This window comes from Hyposmocoma kahamanoa, unplaced genomic scaffold, assembly GCF_003589595.1.
Source record: "Hyposmocoma kahamanoa isolate Upper Pololo Valley unplaced genomic scaffold, ASM358959v1 87, whole genome shotgun sequence".
Lineage (NCBI taxonomy): Eukaryota > Metazoa > Arthropoda > Insecta > Lepidoptera > Cosmopterigidae > Hyposmocoma > Hyposmocoma kahamanoa.
Genome location: NW_020654422.1, coordinates 17,056,320 through 17,071,046, shown reverse-complemented (window position 1 = coordinate 17,071,046; position 14,727 = coordinate 17,056,320). Strand labels below are relative to the sequence as shown.

General features: G+C 35.1%; 1 protein-coding gene across 3 annotated transcripts in view; it reads right to left on the bottom strand.

Annotated features, from left to right (window-relative positions):
• Window positions 1-3,859: 3,859 nt before the first annotated feature.
• The window catches only part of LOC113235040 (zinc transporter 1), a 69,478-nt gene continuing 58,610 nt past the window's right edge, over window positions 3,860-14,727 (bottom strand). Inside the window, exons 9-11 of one of the 3 annotated variants that reach the window (XM_026470571.1) lie at window positions 9,484-9,626; window positions 6,645-6,747; window positions 3,860-6,515 (exon numbers count right to left, since the gene is read on the bottom strand). In XM_026470571.1, coding sequence (XP_026326356.1) covers window positions 6,651-6,747; window positions 9,484-9,626 — 240 coding nt within the window. In that variant the 3' untranslated portion in view covers window positions 3,860-6,515; window positions 6,645-6,650. Of the gene's footprint in view, window positions 6,748-9,483; window positions 9,627-14,727 lie in introns of all 3 variants that reach the window. The other 2 variants (XM_026470572.1, XM_026470570.1) reach the window with 2 other exon arrangements.

Sequence of the window (14,727 nt, the reverse complement as noted above, 5' to 3'; positions counted from 1 at the left end):
AAATCTTTTGCGATATATTTTTTATTTAATAATGATAATCACAGTATTTGCCTCAAAATTTAATTATTAAATCTACAATAGGATATTTATTAGTACTTTTAAACGTATCTAAACAGTGGGAATTATTTTTTAATCTTCTTTGCTTATAAGCCACTGATCTAAAGCTCTGTTAATTTAACTTTAACATTAATAAAAACTGATGATGCTTCGATTTATTGGTCGAATTTAGTACATTAATTTGAAAAGATTTTTGGCACAATACAGGGGAACCTAAACGAGCTTCATTGTATTTGCAAATACTTATATTTATTAGTCCAGCTAGTCCATAACACCTATAAGCTGTTACCACTTTAAGACACATGAAAACCAACAAAAATAAAAAAACAGTAGTTCCATTCATTTTGGTCGATTAAGTATTATATTTATAACGGAACAGCCAATTGTTTTCCCTATAGTAAAAGTTGATTGGTAATACAGAAAAACTTTTTTAAATTTCAACAATTTTTTTTAATAGTCACCACATTTATCGACGAGGAATCGGTTAGAGGCGAGTTTTACCATACTTGTTGCATTACGTTGATCGGCCGTCGTCGATACTGCCGATCGGTCGTCAACAGCGTTGATTGGCAGTCATCGATACTGCCGACCGGCCATTGATACCACTGGTCGGCGGGGGTATAAAAGGTGGCTGAATCGCTCGTTCCCTTGTGATTGACAGGTGCGTCGATATTCCTGATCGGTACGGACGTGTATCCTCGTAGTGATTGTACTTATTTACGAATTCGCTTTGATTTAATTTCTTGGTGCCCGATGATCGAATTTCCTATCCAGTTGGAAGTCTCGAGTCTAATGCGATTCCACGTCAATATTGTTGTGTCTCTCCTCTGATGTTAAATAACGTCAGACAAATTTTTCAGGGATTTGTAATTTCGGTTTAGCTCGGTTGAGTTGCAAAGCTCGATCTGGTTTGACGAGTTATATTTATAAATCAAAAAGGTAAACATACAATGTATAGTGGAGTGTTCGTTACGTCATTTTCATTTACAATAAAAATACGGATACAGCAGCTACGTTAAGGTTTATATATAACGGACATTCACTTCAACTAAGGAAATTGGGGAAATTAGCGAGATAAGCAAGTTTTTCGTATTTACAAAACGAACTTTGAAAGTGAACTCAATGTTTAATTTAATTTCTTGCTTAAACTTAGGCATAGTTCGTTTTGTAAATACAAAACAAACTTTAAAGCTAAGCAAGTTCGTTTTATAAAAACAAAACAAACTTGCTTAGCTCGAAATCTGTGCTCAGTCTAAATCAAGTTCGTTTTAAAAATCTCAGCCTTAGTGTGCAGAGGGACAATAAAACCAACTTTCGTTCTAGGTTTAGAACTTTGAGTCGTCATAGTTAGGCTAAAGTCGACCCATAAATCCAGCAAAGCGTATTAACGGCGTGCTTTAAAACTTTTCACAGTGAAAAGTGCAATAACTAATAAACACTATAGTGTAATTGTCTATCTATCTAAGCCATTATTGCAACGTGTTACCCGCAAAATTCATCTAGAAATCGTATTATATAAAATGCGAACCCTCAGCGACCTCTACTTAACACTAGCGCAATGTGATCACAATTTTTAAGTATAAGAAATTTATTCTAAAATCACGGTAAGTTTACAAATTGTGAAAATTAATAATAAATACAAAAACAAGTCGTCAACTGTTTCTAAAAATGCACACTATTACGGAGGAACAAAGCTTAGACTAAAGTTAGCATAAAATTTTAAAACTAGCACTATATACTCATAATTAGTCTATTTGATACTGACCAACATGAGTTAAGGTAATCAATAAAATGCGTAATGCATAAAGCTGTAACAAAAATACGGAGATATACAATAAAATATGTAATAATAAAAATACACCAAACAAATTTCTATGAGACAAGTAAATAAATTAGATAAACTTCATAACGTCTAGGTTTTTGATTGCAACAATTCGATTTATTATGTATTATTTAACATATACATACAACACAATACATAGCAAATACAAACAATAAAGCTATGCTACTTGCGATTATGTATGCTATATAATGAAATAATCTACCATATAATTAAGTTACATTATACAATATGTATTTACGTCGAGCTATCACTTTGTATTATGAACACTTGTCGGTACATGAGAATATGCCGTTAAAATTTTTATTTTATTGTGGTTATTTGCGAATAATGAAAATATCAAATGAGGCTACCAACGCAAAAGTGGTGTAACCCACATTTATTTTATGACGATGCGACCTCCTTCCATCGTCATCCCATCTTTTTATCACCTTTTCTCTGGTTCCTGGACATTTGATTTCAAATTTAGAATCATTCTTTGAGTCCTTTGTCTCGTCGTTCTCATTTTGTTTCGTTCTCACTATCTGTTTAATCGCTGAAGCAAGCAGTGCTGGTCGTCTAATTTGATCCTTTTACCAGTTCCTAACCTAAGTGCCAAATTTAATACCAATCTAACCTAGTAATATTGTATAACACGGCCCTTTCGGGGTAAGTTTCTCTCAAGTTTTTAGTAGTAGTACTTAACTTACACGTAGGAAGTGTTTTGTAGCGCTGTACCTGTTTTTTATACACATTTCTTGTTACAGCCTTCGCAGCGTCCACACATCTTGCTTAGCGAGTTTAAAGTTCAAAATTTATAAGTAAAAAGTAATAGTGGAAATAAATTTGGTTTTATAAAAAATATTTTTAAAGTTTTTTCTGATCCTTTAAACGTCTATCGCACAAGAGATTTTCGGTAACGGTAAACGGGTCAAAATTGGACGAGCAGCACTGCTCGCTTCAGCGATTAAGCAGAGAGTGACGACGGAACGAAACAAAATGAGAATGACGAGGCAACGGAATTAAAGAACGATTCCAAATTTGAAACCGGCCAGGAATCAGAGAAAAGGTGGAATCACGATGGAAGGAGGTCGCATCGTCACAATTTCTTTCCTACAATAATAAATACTTTAAATGATACTAAAGGACGTTTTCATATTTTGAAATTAATATTATTATTTTTTCTACATGAAAATAGTATCCAGATATAAACTTAATTACTTATGTACTTTAGTATTATTTAAAACAATATGTGGGTTTCACCACTGTTGCGCTCATAGCCTCAAATTAGCTTGCGGTGGAAACTTTGAAATGTATTTGACCCTACCTCGTCAACTGAAATTCACCAGTGCAATTTCGATCATATATATGTATGTGTATGTGTGTGTATCGATAAACTTAATGGAAATGTAGTCAGATATTGAAAGGCGTAGAAAACGCTGGTGAAATTAGCTAGGTTGTCAATAGGCAAACGTCTGACGAGTTACATTTCAACCATCGTCATTTACATTTTTTTGATAATAATAATAAACAATAAATAATAATGACCTGTAAAGGACTCGAAACGTTGGTTTGTTTGAAAAAACAAATATACGCGATTTAAATACGGAAAAATAGTTTCATTTCCTATGTGTAACAATAAGAACTCATAAGAACTCGACATTTTTTTGATTTTTTTTTTTCAATATTTTTGTGTGTGTGTGTTGTTTCTTTACTATTTCAGGGTGCAACAGTAACTAGTCAAATTGAAACCGTAGACATTCGAACCACCTTGCATTTTCAGTATTAAATACGCCCTTAAAAAATTGTTTGATTAACCAAAAACTGAAACTATTTTTCCGGATATAAATCGCGTAAATTTGTTTTTTCAAACAAACCGACGTTTCGGGCCCTTTACAGGTCCCATGGTCACGGTTGACGGTTGACATGGGACCTGTAAAGGGCTCGAAACGTCGGTTTGTTTGAAAAAACAAATATACGCGATTTAAATCCGGAAAAATAGTTTCATTTCCTATGTGTAACAATCGCGAAAACCTAAGAACTCGATATAACCAAAAACTATCAACGCCATTGGAAAACTTGGTATACTTTACTAAACGTCGTTTCTGTGTATCCTTGTTGAAAATTTGAATATGTAAAACCTGGGAAGACTTAACAATACTCTTATATAAATATTAATACAAAGATCGAATACTAAACACAACCCTTCACCATAACGTGGCTTACATAAATTGCTCATAGATGGCGTTACGACAAAAAGTTGATAAAAACAAAAAACAAAGATCTGCAACAAACACATAAAAAAATTGTAAGGGCTGGTTCGTTCCGTAGCTCAGTTAGAATAGCGTCAGTTGAAGGCGCAGGTTTCTCGTCAAGCTGGATCGAATGAATTCTTATCTTGTATTAATAATTATAACAAACTAGTGGAGAAATTTCACAAAAAAATAATTTAATATCTTGTTAGTAAAATATCGTGATATTCTATAGACTTCATATTTTTGTATTCTAGGCCTTTAAAAATAAAAATGTAAGGTGGCTACAATTATGTTCCTTTTTAATATCTACGTAGTGCTTGTTTCTTTTAATGCGAAAACAACAACAAAACTAAAAAAATCCCTGCATTACTGCCGTATAATTTCTTGAGCATACAAAGTTAAATTGTTATGAAGGATATTTTAAATTATACACGTATTGTAATACTTAAATGGCTATTTTATGATTACTTATTGCTTTTTGCCTTTTATAATATACTTATCATTCTAATATCAAAATTCTTTGTTGAAAATATGACCTATAATTGAAAATCTTTTGTGTATTGTTGCGGAATAAGATAACAACGACAATTACTTCCAACCGTGTCTGTTATAATGCAATGTAGTTAATAGCCACTCAAAGGATTTAAAATGATACTTTTACTATCGCGGAGGTAGGGTAAGGCCCGATACAGAAGACTTTTAGTATACCAAAGTATTGCTTGCCATCACTTCATTATGGGCCTTATGTTCAGCCCATAAAAGTTGAAGATAAAGCGTAAGAATTTCTATATTGCCTTTATTACAATTATAATAATGTCAGAAATATAGATTGTAATCTGTACCGATAACAAAAACATGCGTACGAATTACTACAGCGGTGTGTTAATCTGTTACGTTCAGATATTGAATGCTGTAAAAAATGCCGCAAGGTTTGGTTTTCAATAAAGAATTTTGACATGTTTATACAGCGAACTGTAATGCTATACAATCTGTGACGAGCTTAAAAGATTACACCGCGCTATTCACGTGAAAAAAAAGACACCAGGTCGAATACCCCGATTTAAGAACAAATTAATTATTTTGTTTACCTTCTGTATCAAATAAAACTTATTATCGTCGACTTACATTGTAAAAAAATGAGATAAAAAACTACCGTTGAATAATATGCAAAATTTGTTATTGTACTTTAGGGCTAAGTTATGGTACAAAAGAGAAAGAATTTAGAAAAGTTTTTGTGAACGGTGTGATATGAAGACAATGTGCAATTTGTGAAAATGAGGATCCTGTGTAATAATGCCGTTGGAACGTTATTCAAATGGCTGAATGTCAAATGGTATTCTGCAAAGATGTTGCAAAATATCTTCAACCTACTCTTGAATACACAATTTGTAAAGAAACTTGTTCATAGTTATACATAACTACATGTTCATTTATAAACGTTTGTATTATAAAGGAAGTTACACACAGAGCGGACGATACCTCCCTCTGAAATAACCGAATTATTTTATTGCAATTTATTGTATAGGTAGAAGAAAAGTATTGTAATGTGAGTAAAAATATAATTAATTAGTTTCGATTTTTTAGCTTTTATTTATTTTAATCATTCCGGGTTTTCAAATACAGGTATATTATACACTCTATGCATAATACTTGAAGATTAGGTGAATATGTGACATGTGACAATAATTGCCGTCTTCTTAGTTCCCGAGTAACTAGAAACAGGTAACACTCGTTATATGTTATTTTGATTACATTACCGTTAATACTAAATGAGGAAAGAATAGAAAAAAAGTAAGTGACTTAGAGCCGGTCCACATGACAAGCGTTCGACGCACGTTTACAACTATACGAATTTTAAATGTAAGAAGCGGTATTGGTATTCATATGCAGACGTGCGTTGCACGCACTAAATATAAAATTCGTGTAGTTGTCATGTGAACTTACTATTAATCACGTGCCATGTGAAAAGCGTTCCCAACGGGCAAATTATAACATTCGTTAGACGTCGTCGTCTTAAAGACTATAAAATGTCGACTTATAAAACAAATTATCTTAAATAACTCACATACTAACGTCAACAACTTTTGTTTTTGGTATTACCAACTTCACGTGCACTATAGTTGTGGAATACACCCTCATTCTATTCATAACTTGTACGATCTCCTTTGGGTTTTATAAAAGAGATTTTGTCTTACAAACAATCCAATCTTTATGCTAGGGACATATTTAGTAGAAAAAACGAGACTGAATTCGCAAAATACAAATCCATTAATAGCGCTAATTAATGAAGTACCATTGCGCACGAAAATTCAGCCATTTTTTCCGCCTGTATAATGTCTTCAGCCTTAAACGATGTAATAAAAACATGATCGAATCACCGCCTACTAAACACAGGCAGCGTGGAAAAGAAAAAAGACGAGTGTCCGGTTGTAATAAATCGTCAAATCACGAAGCATTACAAGCGCTTAGCAGACCTTATGTTATTTTGCAACTTAATTTGTTTGCTAGCTCACCGGGTTTCACAGCTGTTGCAGTGAAAGCGAGACGGAGTTAGGCGGTAGCCGGCAGCCCGGCCGAAGATCAGGTCGCCAACCTAACGGCGGTGGAAGGAGCGATCTGTCAAGAAAATAAGTGATTAATGAAAATCATCTACATCGTCAATCCTAAGAGCGATGTCACGTCGCGTCGTCTCCTGGTCCCTTGTCCAACGCAGCGTCATCGCTTAGGCGTCGCAAAACATCGTATGGCATCGCCCTAACTCTTTGAAAGCCGTGGACGCTTCAAAGCGCCTCACATCCACTTGGCTGACACGCCAATGACGCCTTTAAGCGTCAATTTTCAATTCAAATTAATAATTAAATATTAAGATGTCCTTGTGTTATTTGTATATTCCAGTTAAGTATGGATTCACAGTTGCATTTTACGTTCAGTTATGTTCTTCTTTGACTTAGGAGAATTGAATTAATATAAGGGGGAAATTCATAACATGTCAGATCTCTACATAGGCTTAGCGTATAAGGAACGGAATTAATATCTGTTAGTGGCGGTTGCGATTAAAAAACAGAACTTTGACTTCGAATAAGCTAATTAACGTGACCATGGGACCTGTAAAGGGCCCGAAACGTTGGTTTGTTTGAAAAAACAAATGTACGCGATTTAAATCCGGAAAAGTAGTTTCATTTCCTATGTGTAACAATCGCGAAAACCTAAGAACTCGCTAATTAATTAAATTAAACTTTATTTATTTATTTACTTTGAATTTACTTCGTAATTTCTTGCTGGAATTGCAGGCACTTCAGATCTTTGCGATTTAAAGCTTTGAGTGGTACTGCTTAGTCGAAAACAAAGTTCGTTTTATACAGAGTGTCGCAGACCGAGTGGTCCAAAAAAATATCGAATGGGAGGTCAGTAATAGGTATAAAATTGGACTATCTTTAGTAGTTTCGAAAATATCGCCATTTTGAATTTCTAATAGAATTTATACACTTTTTGAAGACAACTATTGGACACAAAGTGCTCAAATTTGACTTGAAAACTCATAAATAGTATAGGATCAATATAAGGTGGTTATTTGCTGTCTGTGTATTAAGGACTCTCTTTATCTATGACTTGTTTTTTTAAATTTATTTCTCATGTATTCGGGCTGACCAAAAATGTACTGCCGGGTTTTTGCATAGTAATGCAAAAACTACCTTAACTATTCACAATTAATAACAAAATTCAGAAATCTGAAAAATTCTAACTTTATGGGAACGTTTTCAAGTTAAAATTCTTCGCATCTGCAACTTCGAAAATTGACCAAAAATAATTTAAAAAAAAATAAGGCGAACCGATGTCTTTCTTTCACAAAACGTGAAAGACAGCAATACTTTATTTGATGAAACCATAATTTTATTTCATAATTTACAATAAAAATTATCAAAATGGCGTCCTTGTACAGAAATATATAAACGACGTCGTAGAAAGTTTCCACGAAAATTTCGAAATGTTTGACAGTTCTCTTTAAGGCTCAATTTATATTGCGCAAACGGAAGCAAATTTTTGTAATACCTAGGTATATGAACTTTAAGTTGTGTAACGTACAAACTAGATACGCGGAATTATCGCGCGGAAGATTTCGGTTCGTATCGAGTTTGTACGTTACACAATTGATCATAAAGGTCATTATTATGCAATAACACAAAGGTAAAATTCCTTCGATCTGACTGGACTCGAATCAGTGATACCGCTTTTACTAACTGAGCTACAGACCCACTCTGGAGATGTTATGAATTTGTCCAAGTCCATGTGTTTGTTTTGCAGATCATTGTATTGGATTGAAATTGCTTTTTTGTTGTCTCGTCTCAGTGGTAATGATTGCGCAAGTGTAAAAGTGTCCAGTAATTGGTAAAATTACACCTTTTGTTATTTGTTGAAAATAATAATGGCAAGCGAATTGTTCATGCGTGCCAGTGCTTTTGTTATTGGAAACGATTGTTTCAGTAATAGTGTGGTTAAATCATATTTCTTTCAATATTTTTTTTTGGTTCAATATTTCATATTCTGTCTATTACATTATTATGGCGTCAATTCATATGGACTGTTGCATATTCCTCTCGTAACATCTGATGACTTGATCCGTAGTTCAGTTGGTAAGAACGCCACGTTGAAGCATAAGCAATGGTTCGAGTCCAGTCAGATCGAAAGATTTTACTTCGTATTTGGTCGATTTGTATCAAACATCATGATATTCAATAAAAAATAAATAATCCACTCTCGGCTTCTCTTTTTAATGGACACTAGCGTCTTGCCAACGCAAACACTGACCGACAGCGTAATAGTGCCGAACTTTGGGTACACGCCGCGCGGACGTCGTGTCGACGCTGTGCGTGGGTTGGCAAAACGCTGACGCTCGAAAGACGCTAGTGTGGGGGGTCTCTAAACTCGATTGTATTTTTTTTGTATGTATGTTACGCGATAATCAATTGTGACGATTCTTGTTTTGTTGGAATGGTAGCACCTCAGTATTGGTCCTAATTAAATTTGACGAAAATACTCCACCTATAAGGGTGGCAAAGTAGGGGATGAATCCGGTTTCGCGCACTTTTCGGTAAATGATTTTAATAAAACTTGGCAAATAGATGTAATTCCACAAACTTTTGAGGTCGGATTTTTTTTATAAAAAATTTACAATTATGTCTCATTGTGTCGTAACACGTGTCACGTGTCGAGCGTCAAAAAATCTAGCAAATCAGTAAGCATAATAAAGCATTAACGCGTGTCGATGAGGCGAAAAACGAGTATCAGGAAGCTGTGGTCACTGTCGATCCTAATGGGAAAAAGACGTGTAGTCATGAATGTATGTTAACTTACCCGCATTCTAAAGCGTCAAGGTTCCTCGTACTATTCGTCTGATTTGGATTGCCTATGTTAGAGTTGACGGACTCAGTACGGGAGCCCATACTCCGTTGCCGGCAAAGGTATGGTGTAACTGCAGGCGATGGCGTGCTACGCTCCTGAAACGTGAGCATTGGGTAATTAAGCATTCAGTGGGTACTTGATAGATGACAACAAAAAGAAAACTCATGATATAAATTGTGAGGCCTTGTAAAATTTACAATTGAAGCTTTGGGTGACAAGGGCGTATCACAAGTGAGATTCGAGAAAATCGAAAATAAAGTTTTAATGTCTTATATCTTTTTAATATTTATAATATGACAACATACTTGATTATTTATTTGGCCTACACAATTTAGCTAAAAGATTCAGGTGTTATTATTATTTTAAAACAATTACAAACATTCGAAAATATTTTTTTTTTCTTGTGTTATTCGCCCTTGTTGCACAAAACCGGTAAATTTACCGGTACCCATAAATTTATGGGGCGTTCTATTGGTTTTAAAGGAAATAAATTGTGAATCAGTCGTATTTAAAAGAACATTGAAAAAAAACGTATTATTAACAATCTATTAAATTCGTTGGATAAAATGAATCGACAGCATCATATTTAGCAGGTCTCACTGGTTTCCTAGATGCTCCATGTTGAGGGTGAAGTTGCTCGTTTCAGATATTTTATTTTACATTAAAATAAGTTTTTACAAACAGCAGGTGGTAACGGGTCCGAAATTCAAAGTCACACTTATAGTCTATGCCACAAGGGCGGAGCGCCACCTTCTAAATGAATGAAATTTACGCCACCTAGTAGGGAGATCGAAATGGGTTTTTGTCACAAGATACTAGATAGTGTTTTACATGTTTTGATGCAATAACATCAACACGGGTTTTGGGTGCCGAACGTCCTTGTTGTTTCCAATGCTTCAATTGCATTTTAGGTTTTTGGTACGAATTTTAAATCTTATAGCGCAACTAAGTTAACTTTAATGGTTACGAGGATTTAACAATCTAAAGTAGACTAAAGTAACTAAGCAATACGGCACTAAAAATCAAATGAAAAAAGTGTTAATTTTTATAAATGTTCAGTTAACTAACACTAGTGAATGATTTACCATTTCAATACCAATTCTATGATGAACAGTATGAGCATGACGACGTCTTTTAAATTATACAGCGGACCCTAATTGATGATCTTTTAAAAAAACGATGGTACCTTTGAAGAAATTTTTAAGACATTCATTCTTGCAGTAAGTTAACTTGTATCAAGTACATGCTCCAAAAGCTTTTGAAACTCAAACAACCATTATATCTTTACCTGTGGGCTGATCACCCTTCTTCTCACTAACTTATTTCTTTATTTGTTGTAAATATATTTACTCGTTATTACACTTTAAGAACTAATGCACCGTGACACTAAGCTAATTCAGAAATAAGAAAAAAAACACATTATAATAATACACTCGATTCCCAAGCATCCATCATTTTACAGAACTTAAGCATTCTCAAAAGAGAACTATTTTAAGGACTTTACAAGTCGCACCACAAGTTTCGGACAGTCCGACTCGCCGAGACTTCACAAACATAGACGAGCAAGCTGTTGTTCCGCCTCACCTAATGCTAGTTACGAGTACGATAGCTAGTCCTGACTAGACATGTGCGACGATCGTAAAGTCGTCGTCGGCGGTATCCGTTGGTTTTTCGACCAGCGGCGGCGGTGGCGTAATCGGCTTGAAGCCGGCGTGGCTTATACTTTTCAAATGTTTAAAAAACATTATTTATTAAATATTGTGTAAAATCAACCTTTGTATTTTTTTATAATATCAAGTGACGAGACGAACAAGTCGTGCGCCTGATGGTAAGCGACACGCCTGTCCATGACAGTTGCAGTGCCACACAGAGCTTTAAATCTCAAAGATCTGAGGGGCACTGCCACTGCGCCCGACACCCTGAGACATAAGTTCACAAGTCCCATGTGCCTTTAATTTCACCAGCACCCTTACCCTTCAAACCGGAACGCGACAATGCTAACATTACTACTTGGCGGCCGAAATTGGTAAGGTGGCAGTACTTCCCTGGACGAACTCTTTCACAAGAAGCAGTAGACTGCTACTAAAACTACTAAATTTGCATTTGAACTTGTATATTGTATAACTCTTACTAATATAATATAAAATAAAATAATCAACTTAAACAATGTTTGTAAAATAATTTATTATTAGGAAATAAAATAAACAAATTTTCGCCACGTCGACTTTACGCCGTACAAGTTCGTCAGTGGCCTGGAAAAACCGTTAGTGGCGCCGTCTCTAGTCCCGACTAACCTTCCTGAGAAGGATGGCATAATATCAATACTAATGCTCCCAACTGTTGGACACTATAAATGGATCGCGTTATACATACGTACAATATGTGAACAATAGATAAGAACTTACTGTTCTATTAATTCTTCTACTTCAGTTTACAAGTAGTTACGACCACTTGTGACGTAATTATTGTACTGTATTTAATATCATTCACTGCTTGTTTCCACGTGTTAATTAAATATACAAGTTGTATTTAAATAAGACTATTTTTTAACCGACTTCAAAAAAAGAGTCTCCTCCGATTCTCAATTCGACTTTTTTTGTATTATTATAATATATTTGTATGTTACGCGATAACTCATGCATTTGTGAACCGATTTTGATGGTTCTTTTTTTGATAGAAAGAGGGTACCTTCGTAATGGTCCATTTTAAATTGGTCTCCCGGTTTAAACTTGAAGATAAATTTCCACCTCTAAGAGTGGCTAAACTAGGGGATGAATGACTTGAGTTCGGTTTTTTATGGGTTGGCAATTCGTAACCAAAATCAATTGTTCAAATTAAATGCGACAAGTAATTAAATCACGAAAGATGGTCTTTTGGTTTCTGTAGTATCCCTGACTTTATGTTCTGGTCGAGTGGCTTGCACACCGGTTTTCATGCCGTCGCCATTTCTGAGGTCTCGGATTCGATTCATGGCCATTCACGCAGAAAAAGTAACTTTTCTATATTGTCTCGGGTCTGGGTGTTTGTTGTGCGGTCGTTGTTTCTGATTTCTATAGCACAGGTGCTTTAATCACTTACTTTGGGATCAGAGCAACGTATCGACTCATCCGAAGAACAAAGTCCGATGTGATTAATAGCAAAAAGAGAATAAGTACCTTACGAGAATAATTTCATTATTCAAAGTAAGGCCTATGTAAAGGTGTTTTTCGTTTCGGAAATATAAAATCGAACAACGGTCGATCTGACATCCATAGCGAAGAAGAACGAACGAAATGTACTATGTCCTGAAAACAAGTAGTCTTGCACATAGATCTTTGTTCTACGGATGAGACGGTATGTGATGTTGTCTAACATTAACTTATTTATTTCAAAAAAAAAAATGTATATTTGGGATGAAAAGATTTGAGGTAGGTTAACTGCTTGACTTAAGAGCGATTACACACGGCGATTTTTAGCAGCGATGCAAACGCGATGCAGTACCGATGCAGTCGCTAATCGTCTACCATCGAGTATATAACCAGAAATAGAGACGAAATGTCATTTAACTTGTTGAAAACTATTCTGCCTTATCGTTACTGTGACAACTGCGCTCCGATGGACCAGCTCGAGTTCGAAACAATTGACGGGTGTCGTCAATGGGTGTCGTAACTGTTTCACTTCAAATCGACCACTTTACTTGAGCTTTGCTATAATGGACGAAAATTTGCAAAATTACATATTTAATATTTAATTACCGATGAAATGTGATTCCGTTTGTTTTGTAATTAGATGTTTTGCTGTTTTTCCCACACCACCGAATAGAACAGCACGGCATTGTTAGAGATATTATCTTTATTACAATAAATTCAAAATATTTTTTGGAATATACGGAGACGTACACACAGGTCAGTAGTTGGCTTGTCTATATTTCAGTGCAAACGAGAGTTGATATTTATAAGAGCTATATCGCTAATGTGTTAATAGGAATATATGGCCCTTATTTCGTCTCTATTTCTGGTTATATACTCGATGTCGTCTACCTTTACATATGCGTGCGATTTTAAGCGACGATGCAAACGCGATGAAAGCGCGCGACTGCATCGACACAAACGTGTGATTGCATCGCTACATTTGAGATTTATAGGCGATTGCATCGATGCAGTCGCGCGTTCTTCGCGCGTGGACCTGGCAGAATCATCAGCGGCGTAGTTCGCCTGAACTGCGACATAATGCTGAGTCGGGCCTTTTTTGCTGACAAAGTACACTCAACTCTACACCTGATGCAATATAACACTCCAGACCATACCCGCAAACCTAGACTAGCCTTTTTCTTTGATTACCATTGTACCTATGTCATAAGCTTGTTTGCAATGTACTCTGATTCAGCAAATAATCGAGTAATCCATCTATCTATCGTCGGCATCGCTGCTAAAAGTCGCGTTCTGTCAATTTTATTTATTACTTTTATTGTTAAAGGTACGACACGCAGTCTGAAGACAGGTAATGCCACTTTGAACGACTGATTGATAGTGTATTTATTGAAAAACATAAACATCACATTTTCACTTGCCGCGTATGTCATTTTTTCTTTGTGTTGAAGCCGGTATACAAAATGATCATCAAAATTATGTCTATTTTTTCAACGTTAATGGTAAGCAGTTAACTGTCGACATTTAACAAATAACCTATTGTTATACCCTACGTCGGTTGTCTCCAACCTATTACAAAATCAGTTCATTACCAATTCTAATGTCATTTTACAAACAACGCAAATTGTTACGAACCTTTACCTTTCAAGGGGGTTATTTTCAAGAAAATTGAGTAGCAATTTCAATTCTAAACAAAGGTCGAGCCAATTTTATTTCCTAATAAAAAGTGCATAGATAATTTCGGCAAATAAGAATGTGCATACACAGAAACCCTTTGTACTTAAGTCAATATTGATCTGTATTTGCAAATAGCACACAAAACTCCTCGTTCGGTGTTATTATTGACGCTTTTAAATAATATATCGTTGATTTGTCAATGTCAATGACAAATATGCAATGACAGTGACACGTGACATGCCACGTAATGCCATTTGTAATAATTTTCGGTGATGTTCTTTTTAACCGACTAAAAAAAATGGAGAAGGCTTAGACTGTGTTTTTTGTGTATGTTAACGCGACTACTTATTTGTGAACTGATTTTGATGATTCTTTTTTTGTTGGAAAGAAT